The sequence below is a fragment of the Puma concolor genome, chromosome A3 (genome assembly GCF_028749965.1).
Source record: "Puma concolor isolate L17-30 chromosome A3, mPumCon1.1.hap2, whole genome shotgun sequence".
Lineage (NCBI taxonomy): Eukaryota > Metazoa > Chordata > Mammalia > Carnivora > Felidae > Puma > Puma concolor.
In genome coordinates this window covers 95,897,390-95,915,012 of record NC_141669.1, presented here as the reverse complement: position 1 = coordinate 95,915,012, position 17,623 = coordinate 95,897,390, and the positions used below count along the sequence as shown (strand labels likewise).

General features: G+C 48.2%; 1 protein-coding gene across 6 annotated transcripts in view; it reads right to left on the bottom strand.

The window, feature by feature from the left end:
- Nucleotides 1-1,174: 1,174 nt before the first annotated feature.
- RALGAPA2 (Ral GTPase activating protein catalytic subunit alpha 2) overlaps nucleotides 1,175-17,623 on the bottom strand; it is a 328,194-nt gene continuing 311,745 nt past the window's right edge. For all 6 annotated transcript variants that reach the window (XM_086701563.1, XM_086701564.1, XM_086701566.1 and 3 more), the window contains 2 exons: nucleotides 7,590-7,629; nucleotides 1,175-4,542 (listed from right to left, as the gene is read on the bottom strand). In XM_086701563.1, coding sequence (XP_086557689.1) covers nucleotides 7,625-7,629 — 5 coding nt within the window. In that variant the 3' untranslated portion in view covers nucleotides 1,175-4,542; nucleotides 7,590-7,624. The remainder of the gene's footprint in view (nucleotides 4,543-7,589; nucleotides 7,630-17,623) is intronic.

The window sequence follows — 17,623 nt, the reverse complement described above, 5'->3', positions numbered from 1 at the left end:
GAAAATGTGGATATATGATGACTGGAACACCCTCCCCACACCCCCACCTCATCTTTTGTTATAAATAAGACAATAAACTGCTTTATGAGACTTTCATAACAATATCCTGTGAAATTCAAGGACTATTTCCGGATCTGAAAGGAATCCATAAATCATCCTGGAGGGAACTGGGACCATCTGCAAAGTGGAATCATTAGGAAGGGCAGGACACTACCCTGAGCAATTCCTTGGAAATGTTCACTCACCTTCTCTCCACTCCAGGGTACACATGCAGGACAGGGAGTAAGGGCTGCCCAAAGCATCAAAAAATGGGGCTGGTCCAAGCCTCTCAATCCAAATCTATCTGCATGCAAGTTGGAATCCTTGAGAGGGTGAGGGGGACTTTAAAAATTAGATGCTGGGGTTCTACCCAGATGTGGTGGATCAGAATCTAGGTGGGGGATGGGAAACATCTTACGAAGCTTCCTGAGGGATTCTGATGCATGACAAGGCTCAAACCACCACTTCTAGGAAGCAAAGCTCTAAAACTCTGCATCAAGCTGCATTCCATGAGGTACCAAGTAGTAAACACATTTGCTACCAGTCCAAGGCTTTAAAAAGCTACATCAATTCAGGATCTTTTTGGCTCCTGGAAAGGCACCTGGACCCTTTTGGAGGTCACCAAGATGTCTCGTAAGTAATAGGTAATACCTATTCACTAAATGGACCAAAGAATTAATTTTAGGCAGCTTGACTGTCCAGTATGTTGAAAGTTCCCTGGTGTCCAGAGCATGGGAGTAGCTCAGGACACGGGTAGAGACCACCTGGCCAGGCCTCAGAATGTGATGGTTGAAGGCCTGAAGGCCATCGACCGGGCTTCAGCCATGCCAACAGGAGGCTGGTAATTACATTTTATCTGTCATTTATTCACAAAGACACACCCTCAAAGTTGGCCTCTTGCTCATCAGAGCCAGGGACTCCTGACTGACTGAGAGGTCAATTTTACATAAACACATTTATAAACTTCCCTGGATTGATACTAGTACCATTCTGGATACATAATTACGCTTTGGTTAAAAAAAGATGCTTTTGAGGAACTCTGATAAAAAAGCAAGCCATCTTTTGTCAGATGTCAGGATAAACTTTATTTTCCTAGAAATGATAATGAAAACAAAAGAAACATATGGCACATAAGTATTGTGTTTCTACTTTATTAAATCATCACAGTAAATCAGAATTAAAGACAAAAAGAGGGTAAACTGGAGAGTCGAGTGGTGGTCATCAGTGGAGTTGTGTGCTTTTCTGGGTGTAGCACACACGTGTCTGCAAAGGTGGGTTGTACGTAGGGGTCTATACCACCTAGGCATAAACCCAGATGTGGGGCATTGGGCAAATTAAATATGAGATAGCAAAATTAAATCAAATGACATATTATAACTTAATTTACTATATTTATCAATTTTTTTCTTATTTACATGTACTAAATGTTGTAGACCTGAAACCATAAGAAAACATTCACTTCATGTGTATGTCATACATAGATACTGAGCACAACTAGAACGATGGTTGTTTCATGGTGAACTTCCCTCCTGATGTGGACATTCTCCTTCAGTAGATCTAGACATAACGCACTTACATGTAAGACATCACAGTACGTTTTAAAAGATCCCTCAAACCCCCAGATGACATAAATGTAACAGGAAGTGAAGCGCAGGTGGCCACACTGGGAGGAAGGTCAGGAAGACGTGATTTGCATTGTCTACGGATCCGCATGATCTCTTGTTTGTAAGGCTGAGGGTCTGATCAGTCAGCCCCTCTTATGAAGTCAAGGCTTAAGTCCCGTCCCTCCCCGTGGCTCTTAGCAGCTGCAGGCTTCACTGCATGGAGACCCTGTGACAGTCACCCAAGCTAGACTTCCTCACTATGGTCTACTTAAGATTTAACTATTTTTAAAAAGTCATCATTTTGTTTTTTTAAAGTACAAAAACCTTAGTGAGACTGTGGAACATCAACTTTGCTTTGGACAGAAATCAGTGTGCAGAGAAGTGAGGGGACTGGCCTGGCCCTGCCTGGAAGCCAGCAAATCTTATCCATTTTGGGCTGATTAGGGCTACTTTCAAGTACAGATGGCTGGCCTGCTAATGTGAAGAGTCAGCGTTGTGACTCAGGTGGGTCCCCGCTGGATGAGTGACCCCCCCACAATTTTGCTGAAAGGCATTTATTACAAAAGCACAATATTTGCTTTTCTAAGTGAAAAAAAAAAAAAAGGAACTTGATCATTCCAATTTTCCACCCCAAATAACAAAAGCAATTCAAGTCCACGTGATTGTAAGCAAACGTGGTTGCTAGATTCCCTGGTCCCCTCTTCCAGACCAAGGCTGCTGCTGACAACAGTGGGTTCAGATGAAGCTCCAGTCCCCAAGTGGCGGGTTGGAGTCTGGGGTCACGGGGATGTTAAAATCAGTAGGGCTTACAAGAAGTCTAGTTATTTGCTGCCTACAACTGAATTTCCCAATTTGCAGGTTAGGAGGACTGATTCCGGGAGGTAAGATGGAATCCTGGAGCAGAAGTCCACGGGAGTTCAATGTGACTTCCAAGTCCTGACACTTCAACTAAATCTGAGAATTCTGCCACAGGGGTTTCTAGAGCCTGGAAATGACATGTTCTCCCAGAAACTACTTGCCATCAGAGCCTAACTGGGACTCTGGAGCCCAGGAACATGTGATGCCCTTCCCTGCAGGAAGTAGGTCTGGGCACTCGGTAAATATGCAACAAAGCAGACTCAACAAATCTTGAGTCTGAGCCACTGGGGACATCCCAGAAAGCCCAAATCATTATACAGGTGGGGGTGGGGGTGGGGCAGGAGTGGGAAAGATAAGAATCGTGGCATTTGCCCACACAACAGAAAATGGCAGCACTTCCAGTCACCCTTAACAGTGTCATTAAGCCCCAGTGAGTGAACCAACTGGACGGGTTTATAGAACAGCCCAAAGTGATTGAGGCTTACTTCTGTTTCTCTCAGGTTCGGGTGATATCCAAGCTGCTTCTGTCTGTGGGCCTGGACCTCATGCCCTACCTGAGGCTTTCTACAAAGCTGAAAAACAAATTCTCTCTAGAATTAGAAGGTCTATCCTTTGCGTAGGAACTTCTTAATCTTTCCCCATTGTCCCAGAAGCAAGTCTGGTTCCTGGGACCTGCTTGTTTCTCCTGCAATGGTCAGGTACTAGCCAAACCAAGCCGATGGCTGACGGACAGAACTGACTGGTCAGTGAAAACAGCCACTCTGATGGAGTGAGGGGGCTCAGTGGACTCCCCAGGAAGGTGACCACAGACACTGAGGGTAACAAAGTGGGCACAAGAGCAGAGAAGTAGAGAGTCAAGGGAGGTGGGGAAGCACCCTCGCATGGCTGATCCTTCTCTGGGCCTCAGTGGCTGCTGCCCCCAGTTCTGAGTCCCAGGCTTACTCTGGAGCAGGCTGCAGGCCTAGGAGAGAGGCAGAGGGCTGAAGAGGTCTTCCGAACTGACTGATTTTTCTGTCACTGACACCCTCAAACCCCCAGCAAGAATGCTGGGAGAGTGCAGATAGAAGGTTAGGTTTTTCTTTTCTTTTCTTTTCTTTTTCTTAAACAGGCTCAACATGCCTTCCTTGGAGCCAGATGTGTAGAAAGCACCCATTGTGCCATGGCTCTCTCTCAGCAGCAGGCAGGAGAGCACAACTGCAGGGCGAAGCTTCTGGAGGCAGAGGGACATCGTAGGGGGTGCCCGTCTCAGTCGAGTGCCCGCATGGGTGTATTCCGTGTGTCAACTTAGTGCTATCCTGAGCTGGGCCCTTGAAGCTTCCTGACCTTAAGGAGCTTTCACAGGGACAGGACCCTGTTTCTAGAGTCATCTGAGGACCTCCAGGAGGATGCTTGGGAAAACCTCTCCCCAGTTAGTGGGCATTAGGCACCAGGTGGAAAACACTCAGCGACTCATATAAAACTTCTCCTGGGCAAAAGACCCTAGGGAAAGCCAATTTCCATGATGATGAAATTTTTGAGTAAACCATAAATCCTAACATCAGCACTAGCGAAATCAATGAGGAAAAAATTCCTGTTTGACAGCTATTTTGCTGGCCCTTCTGTGAATCATGCTTGGGTTTATAAATGAGAGGAAACAACTCGGAGTACAGAAACCAGCTACCCCCCACCCCTTCCCTGAACACCCAGCATCGTCTCCTGCTGTCCCTGCCCTGGAGCAGCCACACCAATGCCCACAAGCATGGGTTTGTCTCTGGTTGTTGGTGACTTTCCCTTTTTCTTGTTTGAAGCCCAAGTTTCGTGAGGTCCTAGAGCAAGATGACACAGCCGAGTGAGAAAGTCCAACCCTCAACATCTTGGGGGGTTCACCTTCAACTTTGGAAGTCCGTCAATGGGAAGATGTGTGGAGGGCACTAGCAGAGCAGTGATGTTTCCTGGAGTCTCTGGGTTTGGGGTTCTGGGGTCGGGAAAGAGGGAAGTCTCATTCATCTCCTCCTTGCCAAAAGGCGCCGTGAGGTAGGCACTAGGGCTGGTGGCCAGGGCCCTGCAAAGAAAGCAGAGAGAGGCCAAGTCACAGCGCCCTTGTGGGCACAGATTCATGAAAAGACTTGTGGCACTCAGAACACATGGAACCACGTTCCCAGAAAGGGGTTCTGATGACCTCCCTATGTCACCAGTGCAGAGATGTTTGCTGAACGAATCAACACGTGAATGTCTTTCCTCCGGGTCTTTGCTGTGGACTTCCCTGAAGCATAAAACGAGCTATGAATCTTTTCAGATTTCACGTGGCCTCACTGTCCAATCCACATGTAAAGAGTGAAGAGAAAAGGCATCTGACTGCAGTAAAACAAAGAGGAGCCAATGAAACAGTAGCATGGCCCAGAGTCAATGAAGAAGCAAGTAAAACTTGATGGACAGCTTTGGGGATCCCTGCCCTAGTTATTATTTATGTGTATTTACATATTGATATTTCACCCGATGAGTTACAACTCGATTATTCCCCAAAGGGTCTGGGGGAGAGGTTAGGACTAGGTTGCTTGTGTGAATGAGTCCAGACAAGCATAGTGCTGTTTAGCACTGGAGGGAAAAGGAGTAAACTCAAAGCCTGTGAATCTGCACCTCTCTTCCCCTCTCCCGGGTGGTTGCGAGCGTGCTCAGAGGAATCCAGGAATGCCTGCTGCAATACCCAGCCACTGTTGCTGCCAAGGCCTGCCCTCCCCTGGGGCAGTTCTGCGAGGGAGAGGATCTTTCATCACCCCTCTTGCCCACTGTAAGCTATTTTTAAGCCCTGTTCTATTATACTCCAAGCTTCCAGGCTTCGAACAAACCTCAGAAGCAGGCTTTCTATCCTCCTTCTGGCATGCTCCACTTCCAGGGGTTTGGTCTTTGAAATTTTTATTATTATTGGCATGGGAAATTAATTTATGTAAGTTGTCTTATTCACAGACAACATCTTTTCTCGTTTTCTGACCTTACCTATTGCTTCTAGGAAAAGCCTCTGAAATCAGTGCTCAACAAACATGCATGGACCTGAGAAGATAGCTTTCTCCGGTGTGTTCCCAATGCCAGCACTGGGGGCTTTACCGTCCCTCCTCCCTGCTGGTCGCTGTAAGGCTGGGCAGAGACAGGAAGTGTCCTGCAGCTCTCTCATGCTAGTCTCATCTTTAAAAACAGGCTACTTTTGACAAAGGCAGCCCAGCTATATTGCCCTCCATGACAGAGATGGCATTGGTAAAAGGTCTCTCCCTGTCCCCTTGGAGCTGGATATGGGGGTGAACAAACCCAATTCAATCCTAGATAACATTCTGTTTTGAAATACCTTCACTTCAAATTGTCTAAGATTTCACATTAGTCACTAGGAACCACTCTACCCAGTATTCTAATCAGATCAATTGGGAGAGAGAAAGAAAAACATAAAAAGCAAGTGAATGAAAGAGATAAAATGATGCTTGAAGATATGCTATTAAGTGAAAGAGCAGTTCTGGATTAGAAAGGAAACACTGAACCCCTCTAGCTGGGGGGCAAGGAGGGAGAGGGGGGTGCATGCTGCATTCCAGAGGCTGGGCAGGATGGCAGGCAGACAGAGGGACGCCAGGCAGGTGGGCTCTGAGGAGCCGCATGAAGCTCTGGGGCAAAGCGGCCCCCGTGCATTTGAAAGCAGTGGCCCCAACTGCTGGGGGTGCAGGGAAGCCCCCCCCAACAGCTGCAACCTGCATGGCAGTGCCCCCTGCATTCCTCCAGTCCCCGACTTCCTCCTGGCACACCCCCAGCCCGTGATGGCTCCTGCAGTGCCCACTGCACCCCGTAACTGACGGGGAGGCGGCAGCTGGGGAATGAGCTGGCAGACCACAAAGGGGGGTGGTTCCACTCGCAAGCTGCCGGCAGCCGCTCCACTCAGTTGGCCTCTTCCTCTTGCTGGAAGCTGGGGGTCTGTTCAAAGGACACTTGAGCCCCATGTCACCGTTCTGTGGCAGGAGCAGGAAGATCCCCAGGGATATGGGGTCCCAGAAATAAAGACTTCTGCAGGACAGGACTGTACAGCCCCTCTCTGCCCCACCCAGTAAGAGCACCCGGGTGTGTGGGGCTTGTCGCCTCTGGGGGCTCAAGGAACTAGGCCCCATTTGGAACAGTTCTGGGACTGGGCCAAAGCTGTGGCAGAGGGGGAAAGAAAGGGTAGCTGGGTCGGAGGGTCTGGCCTGCAGGTGGAGGAGGATGATGTTTTGGATAAATCCAGAAGTCTCGAGGCTAACATTCCACCTGCATTTTTCCCAAGATGGTGACGGGCATCTATGTCATGCGTTCCACTGTGGCAATATGGTTAATAAATGACAGCTCGCTGGTGTCCTCCGGTATTATTACTGTTAGCATCGTCACCATCTGGTGTCCCTTCCACCTGTGAGCCCATGAGTCGGTGCAGCCTGGGCCACCCCCAGCCGGCACTGCCACAGGTGGCCCCAGAGCCAGGGCAGAAAGGAGAGGCCTACAGAGGTCACACCTGCTGCAGCCAGCCTGCCCTCTGGGTCCTAAACTGCAGCCCATCCCCGGGTTCCTCACCCTCTGTGCTCCCCCAGCTTTTGTCTGCTCTTCCTCCCCCAGCTGTTCCATTCAGCAGTCCCCCCCCCCCCCCACCCGGACGACCTGCCCTCCCCGCACCGAGGCCTTGGAGGCGCCCGTTAAGGCGAGCGGTCAAAGGCCGGCCCAGCACGTGCCACATCTTATCGGCCCATCTCAAGATCCTGCTCCTCCTGGCTTGGGCAACAAAAAAGGGGGCGGCCCCGGGTCCACTGGCTCCCTGTGGCCCTTCACACAAAAGGGCGGGCGACAAAGACATGTTCCAGGATGGCAGGTGTTGGTGTCGGATTCCGCCCAGAGTGCACGGGCAGAAGAAAGGCGAGTCTGGGTTTCCCCGGGCAGCACAGACATGCAGGGGCACGAGTGTGGGCAGGGCCCCTCGGGAGGGGAGATGGGGACAGCAGGAACTAGAGGGGCATTTCAGTGCGGTGTTAGCCACAGAAGGAGGCTGGTTGGTGAATTTACAACCCCCCTCCCCAAAAGCAGGGACGTTGGGCAAATCCAAAGCGTCAGTCTTACCTTGCTCAAACGTGGCAATGAGACCTTTACGTATTTTAATCTGAAGGGAAAGAACATAAAATCAAATGAATACAAGCCCAGCACACCCGTAGCCCAACTTGATAATGAACGCAGTGCTAATAAGACATTTATTCCTGTGCTGCCTGAGTGTTGTCACCGCCTTGGAGATCATTACCAACTGGAAATTCACTAAAAATTCTACTTGGCAGGACAGAGTTCTAGCTGCGGTCACATTTATAAATGTGAAATGAAAGAGACAGTGGTGCTCCTAGCATGTGTTGTGCAGACGCTGTTGGGAGCTCTACAGACGCAGAGCAACACTGACCACCGTGTTTCTTTTCCTGTTGCCCTGTATCTGCTGACAGATTTGGTCTAACATATAGTCAAAGGTATTAATTTTCAAGATGAGCATTTGGAATTCAATGGATGACCTGAAAAAAGAATTGGCAGCCTCTAAGCATATGCAAGTTTACATGCCTCTTAGTTTCATGTCACTGGTTTCTGAGTGTACAGTGTGTGAACTCAGTCCTAGTGTCACCTGCGATACGATGGTACCCAGGGAGGAAGCACGCAGCATGCTGTGCGGAGGGCAGCAGGGAAGGGGACCCCACAGAGTTGAAATGGGACTGTAAGCTCACCCTCACTCACGAAGCTGGAGGAACTCAGCAGTCATGCTGACCCCGAGAGACGATCTGAGTATCACCGTACTTTGTGACAGGTTTTCTCAATCCCCGCCCCCCCTGCCTCGCTCCCATCCCTCCCACAGACATCCAATTTCCTCTGTGGGTTTCTCTCAGCAAATCGTCAGCCTCGTTTTGTACCAGGCATAGCTCCTCACCCCAACCCCCACAGCAATCCTGAATTCAGTGTCACTTGGCCACCATTAAATCTGGACAAAGGACATTCATCAGTGACACGGCCCGTTGTCTGCATGGCCACAGTCATAAACTTGGATTGTCTGCTGAGCCCCTTGCCAAGGTTGGCACAGTGACCAGGGCCAGTTTCTAAGTCGGTGGTTCAGAAGGCCATCAGAAGAACCAATGACATACTCTTAGGTGGGGCTCTCCAGAAGAAATGTGCACTTTCTATGATCTATTGAAAATATTCCCACCTTGGCAAAATTACTTGGGGTTTAGAATTTCAGGATAAATAACTGATTGTGGATGATAAGTCTTATTTGATTTTCAACCACTGTTACTTGCTCATTCTCTATACATTGACTGTGCTCTAGGGCACAGGAGACTCTTGTGACTGTGTTGATTGTTGGTAACAGACTAGAATGTTTTCCATGGATCCTCGATAATAGGATTATCTAGATTTCCTGTTTTCTCCCCATGCATTGTGCTGTGGCACCCCATTTCTTCTCATGGAAGATGGCATATGTACAATGTCTCTCAGCGGGTGTCTTCCTTGAGTTGGGGAGGCCCAGCTTTTCAGGGTACCATGCTACCTACTCTTTCCAGGGTGAGCAAATGGGGTCTCTTCATGAAGGGGCTCCTTGGTCTCCCTCCCCTGCAGCCCTTCAGCCCTGGTTATGCTGGGCGTACCAAGAAAACAGATGGCGCAGCTAACAATGGAAGACTTGTTTGTAATTGCTGATGAGGACTGGTTTGCTCCTCTCCCCAGTGTGTCCCCAGATGCAGCCTGGTGTGGTGTGCTGGACCAAACAGAATGTCTCAGTGACTGCCAGTCCATGGGTGAGTTAAGGAGATGCAAAGACAGAGACAGTTGGGGGCTGCCTTAATTATTCCATGGGGCTCAAATGTCACTTGCCCTTGACACACAGGCAGTGCTACCAAAGGGTGGGGGCCCACACATGGAACACAGGAGTAGGCTGTCAGCTTCCTGATATATCCCTGGGGGTGAATGTGAGACACCAACTAGCCTGGGCAGCGCTGGAAGGCACCAGAAGAGAGCACAGTGCTTGGAGGACAGGAGGCATGTGATGCTTAGGGGTGTTGGGAAGAGACACAGAGCATAATTATTTCATCTTTTCATCAGTTCGGCACCTGAGATGTGCCAGGTTCTGTTCCAGGCTCTTGGTTATAGGCATGAACAGAGCAGATGAAGCTCCTGCCTGTGGGAAGCTTTGGTGGAGGACCTATGGCATGCATTCTAATTGGGGGGCAAAAATACCATATTTTTTATATGAAGAAAGCCCAGATACCAGAATGGTAAATAAACAAATATACAGTATTTGTGGAGTGTTTCGGTGGGGGAGGAGACCAATTAGGAAATCCAAATGTCTTGGGAACCTCCATAGTGGGGTCATAGTGAAAAAGACATTGAGCCACATTGGGTGATAGGGTTAATATGTGCATCAGATTCAAAGTTTTCTTGTATGTGTTGGGACTCGGGAGTAGCATTTAGACTTCTAAGAGCAGCGGGGTGGGACCCCTCTGGAGAGAGCCCTCCACACATCAGCCCGACACCAAGGGCTAAACTGTAGCCATTCAGCGGCTCAGACACAGAGCTGGAGCCCAGAGAACCCAGAAGTCACTTTTAGAGAAAGATGTCTTATTTCTTGGGCCTCATGCAGCTTCTTGGATACTCTGGATATCAACAAGGATTTCATAAAACACAGGACACAATAGTCTTGATCGGAGATTTGCTGTGTTCCCCACAGCTCTGCCTAGCGGAGGCTTTTCAAGAACTGGTGGGTCTTTTTGTGGCATGTGTTCTCTGGTGGGACTTGCTGGGATAGCAGAAGAGCAAGGATTTGAACGGAGCTTCTTATCTCTGAGGAAAGGCTGCCATCCGGGACTGCCACCTGGGATAACACTGGGCAGGGTCAGACAAGAAAAGTGGCTGCTTCTCCCTGGGTCCTTGTTACTGAACAGTCAGTGTGGAAAATGATTAACTGGTTCAAGATAATTAGGGAAGGGAATGATTTTGAGAGCTGGCATGGCTGAGGGAGAGAAACAGTGGACCACGGTTCCAGCTTTAGGCGAGCGCTAAATATCCTCCCAGCAGGAAGGCGGACAGAGCCGGAGATCAGAGAGCGGTCTGAGCTATTCAGACCCCTTGGAACGGCTCTGAGGAAGGGAACAGGTGCAGCCATGGATGGGGTAAGCCTACACGCTCAACTCAACACTGGCAACTCAAGACCAGTGGGAATCAGCCAGCCTAATTAACATTTCCAAATGGCCCAAGGATGGCTCCCAGTATTTCCAACCCAGCAGCAGTGGCTGTGCCCTGGCGCTGGCCCTGATACTGGGCTTCCTTTTTTTTGGTCGTTGGTCTCGCCCATCGACTCTGGTTCTGAATCAGAAAGCTGGGACAGCTGGACCAAAAGGAAGGCAGGCATCGTGTGGATTGTGTGCCTGCACGAGCATACGCACCTGTGCAGGGGGCTAGGCAAGTGGGTGGAAGGCTCATTCTGGCATTCTTCTCTTTCCCTTCCACAGCTATAATATACTTATATGGACCTATGGCTGAATTTAACTAAACTATAAATTGAAGATTAGTATCTTGGTTTGAACTTTTCTTGTCAGGCCCTCGCGGAGACAGCAATGTCTAGACCCTCTTGCTATCTCACAGAATGTGAATACTAAGATCTCAGTTACATCTTAGCCATGGCAGGGCTGTTCATCTTACCAGACTGAATTCATATCTCAAAATAGCAAAACAGCTCAGGAATGTTGATAGCAGCAATATTCCTAATATAGCCAAAAAGCAGAAATAGCCCAAATGTCCACCAACTGATGAACGGACAACCAAAACATGGCCTACCATGACAATGGAATACATATTTGGCAATAAAAGAAGAGAAATACTAACATAGGCTACAACATGGATGAACCTGAGACCATGCTGAATGAAAGAAGCCAGTCATCAAAGACCATGTACTGTATGATTCCATTCATACAAAATGTCTGGAATGGGCAGATCCATAGAGACAGAAAGTAGACTAGAGGTTGCCATGGGCTAGACGTAGGGTAGGGGGAGTGGGGACTGACAGCTTAATGGGTACATGGGTTTTTCTCTCTGTTTTAGGATGAATTAAAAAGTTCTAACATTAGGTTTGAGGTGATGGTTGCACAACCTTGCGAATGTACTAAAAACATCAAATTATATACATTATTATTAAAAAAATTTTTTAAGGTTTGAGAGAGTGGACAGAGCACAAGCAGGGGAGGGGTAGAGACAGAAGGAGACAGATTCCAAAGCAGGCTCCAGGCTCTGAGCTCTCAGCACAGAACCTGATGCAGGGCTGTAACCCATGGGCCATGAGTACATGACCTGAGCTGCAGCTGGATGCTTAACTGACTGAGCCACCAAGTGCCCTGAGACTATTTTTCTAAGAACAAAACAATGCCAAAGAAACTTACCCTCATATCCTAGCTCTTCTGGATCACTACTGTCATTTTACATCTCTTCAAACAATGTTCTGTGTATCAAGGAGTTATCTCCCATGATTCTTCACACCAGCCCACAGGTTCCTGACCACTGGATTCTGGTGTGAGTCTGGTTGGGGGGTTGTCTTAAGCAGGTCTTGACCTGACTGAAAGTCAAAGTTCTGCCCATCTCCTTTTTACCTTCTTCCTCCCACCATGCAGACCCAAAGAGGTGGGTGTCACCATGCTCCCCTCACCTGTATAGTCCCAGTAAGGGGCTGTGTTCTGTGGCACTAGGGATATGGGAGTCACTAGGGGGAGGGGACGGGTAGGCCCCTCTAGCGGTCCCATGGAGAACGTTCAGGGGGAGCATCTCTTCGATTAGTACAACATTTATTCATTAGTCAACATGTCTTCTATGCCTGCTGTGTGGCAAGTGGTGGGAATATGTAGGGAATGAAATATTATCTATTATCTAACTATCCCTGCTGCCCCTCCCCTAGAATATCCTCCCCATAGAACTCAGTGATCTTTTTAATCAAGAATTGTATCGTGTCACCCCATTGCTTAACACTCTCCAGGAGCTGCCCTGCTCACTAGTGTAACAGCCAAAGTCTTTCCCTAGGTCTGTGAGGCTGTTCTGATCTTCCTCCTCCTCCTCACCTCCTTGCTTGCTTTGCTCTAACCATGATGGGCCCTTCACTGTTCCTCAAACATACCAGGAAATGCCTGCCTCAGGGCCTTTGCACTTGCTGTTTCCTCTGCCTGGAGTGCTCTTCCCCCAGACTCTAAATGGCTTGCTCCCTTACCTCCTTCAAGCCTCTCCTCAAATGTTTTCTTAGTGAGGCCTTCCCCACATCCCATGTCGAAGAGGCTAGCACCCCAGTGATGCTTCTCAGTTGCACTCCTGGTCCTCCTTCCCTGCTGCTTTTTTTTTTTTCTTGGCACCCCTCAGCTTCTGAGAAGCCAGCATCTTTCTCACCCATCTAAAAGATAAACTTCAGGGATGCCTTGGTGATCAGTCGGTTAAGCGTCTGACTCTTAGTTTCAGCTCAGGTCATGATCTCATGGTTTGTGAGTTCAAGCCCTGCACTGGGCTCTGCGCTGGCGGCCAGCACAGCACCTGCTCTCTCTCTCTCTCTGTCTCTGCCCCCCACCCCCTCAAAATAAATAAACATTAAAAAAACTACAAGATGGGCCTCATGGAGGGTGTGGTTGCTGTTCTGCCCATTTCTGTACCTTCCATACTAGTGCACAGTAAATATTCGTGGAAGGAATGTGTGAAGCCCTGACCCTCAGGGGGCTTCTGTGATGATCTTAGAAGTGAAGCCACAGTTCCCATACACTTGGGCTGTACCAAAGGTCTGTCCCCAGGGCCCAAGCTGGACTGAGCTTTAATATATAAATATGGCCTCTAGCAAAGTCACCAGTTTTAGGGAATTGGAATAAAGAACAGAGGCAGCCTAGCGGCCTGCGGAGTCTCGTTTCTGGCTTCTTCTGTGGTCATCCCTTCCCTCTGGGACTCTCGCCCTGATGTTCTTGGGTTGGTTCACATCCCCGGTCAGGAGGGCCTGGACTTGGAAAGCCGCTCTCCCAGGTGTTACAGAGGGCTCTGCTGTAACAGTCAGGCTGTTCCTCTAGCTGCTTCCCTGAGCCCTGGGGACAGAGCTAGGGAACAGGGTTTCCCTAACTACCACGCACAGGCTCTGGGACACGAACCAGCTGCAGGGTCTGCCAAACATACTTCAGCAGCAATGGCAAGGGAACCTGCACTCCTTGGTTTTGCCTGGGATCAGGGCGGGGGGAGCAGGACCCTGCCTCCTGAGTCCTGGAAGACCCACAGCAGCTGTCCTCACCCTCGGGCAATCTCAAGATCAGTCGACCCTGCTTGATAGAAGAGACAGGCTGGGTGACCGAGTAGGCTGAGGACCCCACCACAGGTAAGGGCTCAGCACTGCAGGGGGAGGTGGGAGGGGCCTGGTGTGGGGACACAGGCCGGTAGAATGTGTCCTCTATGCATCTGGGATTTCATTGTCTCATATTCCTGAAGTGGTCAAAAAATAGGGTTTTGCCTGTTCTTTCTCTCTGTACACTCTACAGAGATGCTATTAGGTTTCCTCTGTGCTGAGAAATGAATTTTGGCCAGTGAATGCTGTAAATACATTATGGTGGGGTAGTTTTGTTTGTTTGTTTTTTACAAAGTTGACTGGCATGTTTCCCTTTTTTTTTTTTTTTTTTTTTTTTTTTTTTTAGGGATTTTTATGCCCCAGCCTTTTGAGGGCCTTTGTAGGTTAACTAGAGAAAAGGAACCAGCTTTTCTCTTTATTATGCTATGTAGAGGTTTACCTCCTGGTTATCAGCATATATACTTCTGGAAAAGGAGACAATGTAATATTCTATTTTCTGTCAGCAGACTTAAATGCTAGTAAGAGAGCTTCCATTCAGCCTCTGCTTTGGCTTGGTTGTTGCTAGAAACTTAAGCAAGGTCATGGGGTCTTCAGGAGCCCACCTTAATGGCTGTGGTTTGCACATGCTCCACCCTCTAGAACCAGGAGAACACTATGGTCACAGTTGCAGTTCACATCCCAATGTGAACATGGGGTGTCAGAAGCTCCAGGTTCTTCTGAAACAAATCCTCAATGTTACTTCAAATGAGCTTTAATTAAGAGTCATTTCCAAAAATTGCCTCTGAGAAAAATTCTTGGTACCTGCCGGCCATCTCTTGGCAACTGCAAAAGTGTCACGGGAACTGTAATTAACAGTTAGGCAGGGAGGAAGATGCCACTTGCATTTAAAACCCTGTGAAGGCTGCAAAGTCAGAACTAAAGTCAAGACAGCTCACAGAAAAACCAGCATCTTCAAGTTCTTCCAAAGGAACAATTTAAATGTGATGGCAGTACTTTAGAATGAATACTCTTGGGTCCCTTCTTTTTCTGGGAATCTGTGAACATCCCCTAACCTCAGCACCAGCCTCACGGCCGGGGTGGTGGTTCCCCACGCTGGCTCTGGAAGGAGTCATTTCTTCCTCTGTGTTCTTCCCATGTTGCCTGTCCCCTATTTTATTCTTCTTGTCCATGGCCTTCCAGTTGTCATACATCTCAATTTTTAGCCAACGTGGGGAAGTTAAAAATTGACTGGTGGGAGAGGTGCCTGGGTAGCTCAGTAGGTTAAGCATCTGATTTTGGTGCAGGTCATGATCTCACAGGTTCGTGGGTTTGAGCCCTGTGTCGGGCTCTCTGCTGTCACCACAGAGCCTGCTTCTGATTCTCTGTCTCCCTCTCTCTGTCTGTCCCCCACTCGTGTGCATGTGTGCACTCACACGCCCTCTCTCTCCCCACCCCCTCAAAAATAAACATGAAAAAAATTTTCTTAAATGACTGGTGAGGGACTTAGTAGTGTATCTAATACATGTTAGGTAAGTTTCCATTCTCTTCCAGGCTCACAAGGTAGATGGCACAGCCCACTTCAGGAAAATCTCAACCCAACAGACCCACACCTTTGGCCCACTGTATCTCTTTCTCTCTCTTTGATCTTTTTGATATGTGTATCTTTTTGATATGTGATTATAGTTCAGAAGCAACTAATCTGGGCTTATTCATAAGTAGCCATTTTTTAGTGGTTCCTGAATATCTGCTCTTCCCTAACAAGACTGCAAGCTCCAGAAGGGTAGGAAAGACATGGAAAATGAAGCTTCCAGAGTCTTTGTGTTCCCTTAAGATGCTTAGCACAGCCCTGGGGGGAGGGGCAGGGTGAATTTGGAGATGGCAACATTTGACAGGTAGCACCACTGTGGTCTACTGGATCAAATGGAACAAATGTTTGTCTCATCTCTTTCTTTCCCCTCCCGGAGCTGACACTGAGGACAACAAAAGCATTTTAAGAGGAAAAAGAGATGAATAAGCATGAAGCAAAATCTGGTGCTAAACAGGGCTATCAAGAATTCTCTTAAAAATCTACAATACCATTTAGGAAAGGATGCCAAATCACATATCAGTTATTCAAACCACATTATCTGGTCTGTGGAGTACCTAGGCCCTGTGGCTTCCCCTGCCTTTTTCACACCAGGTTTTGGTCATATTGCTTATCACTGGTCCACTTTCACTAGGAGACCAGGGAGAGAGGGGACAGCTGAACAATCACAGGAGTCTGCCCTGCATCTGTCTCAGGCCCAACACATGTCTGTGGCCTCAAGACACCTATGCCACTTCAAGCAACAGCCTGAATTATTCTGTCCACATTTCTATTTTATTCCTGTTGCATATGTTTTAAGAAAGAAATTACATGTGTCATTCTCTAAAGGATTTACTGCCCATTATAGATAGAATACGTGTGCACACACACGCACACACACACATGACTTACATAGGCTAAGAAAAACCAAGATAGAAGTAATGACAAGTTAAATGGCACATTAAAATGAGGATCCAAGCATTACAAAGATGCCTTGACAGTGGTTCTCAGTCCTGCCTGCATAATAAAATGCCCTCAGGAGGTTTTTTTCAAATGTTTATTTATTTTTGAGAGAGACAGAGTGCAAGGGGCGAGGGACAGAGAGAGAGGGAGACACAGAATCTGAAGCAGGCTCCAGGTTCTGAGCTGTTAGCACTGAGCCTGACATGGGGCTCGAACTCACGAACCTGGAGATCATGACCTGAGCTGAAGATGGAAGCTCAACCTACTGGACCACCCAGGTGCTCTGCCCTCAGGAGTTTTTAAAAGAAAATCCTCATGCTCAGGCCACACCCCAGATCAACATATGCACATCTCTAGAGGAGGGATATAGCATAAGAATACATAGGGATTCGCAGGTGAATCACAAGCTGGGGCCAGCATTACTGGGTGTGGATGATGGCATTATGGGTGGTTTAAGGAAACCCAATGGATGCTTCATCATCTTTGCAAGAAGAATACATTGTAAGTTTTAAAAAATATGTCATATGAAAGGGGTCAGAATTGAGCTGGTTATGTGTAAAGGAAGATTCAGGCTGGCTCTGGGTGGGACTGCTGGGATAGAAACTCTGTGTGGGGCAATTAGCTCTTTGTAGGCCATGCGGCAGCACCCGGTTGGCTACAGCCAAACATGCTGAGGTTGCTGAGTGGGGGTGGCCTGAGTTCTTGAATAGACAATGACCTAACAGAACTTGTCTTTAAGGGAAAATTCTGGATGATTTTATTGGAGTTCTGAGCTTTCTTCCAGATCTTTAACTAACATTAATAAAAAGCCAGCAGCCATGGCTTTGATTTATGGGACTATCCCCACGGAGGGCGCCAGGATAGCATTTCCACAACTGCGGTCCCTGGCCTGCACTCCCCTTCCAGCAGACAGGTAAATGGGTAGGCAGTGGTATATTCCAGGATGAGAAAGGAAGAATTGGGAGGTGCATGTTCCAAGAGGATGACAAAAGGAAGATGGGCTGGAAGAGGAAGAGGTTTGCATAAGATGGAGTGAGGAAAAACATGGACAGACAGGGTGGGTGAGCATGATAGCCCAGTAAACACCTGCTGAGGGTTATGTGCCAGGCACTGTGCTCATCTCTTTACACATATTAACTTGCTGAATCCTTGTGAATACCCTTAAGGAAGTTTCTTATTAGACCCATTTTACAGAATCAGACTAAGCTGTAGAACCACAGGTAACATGGCTGTGGCCACACACTGGAACGCAGAAGACACTAGCCCACTCAAGGGAATCCATCC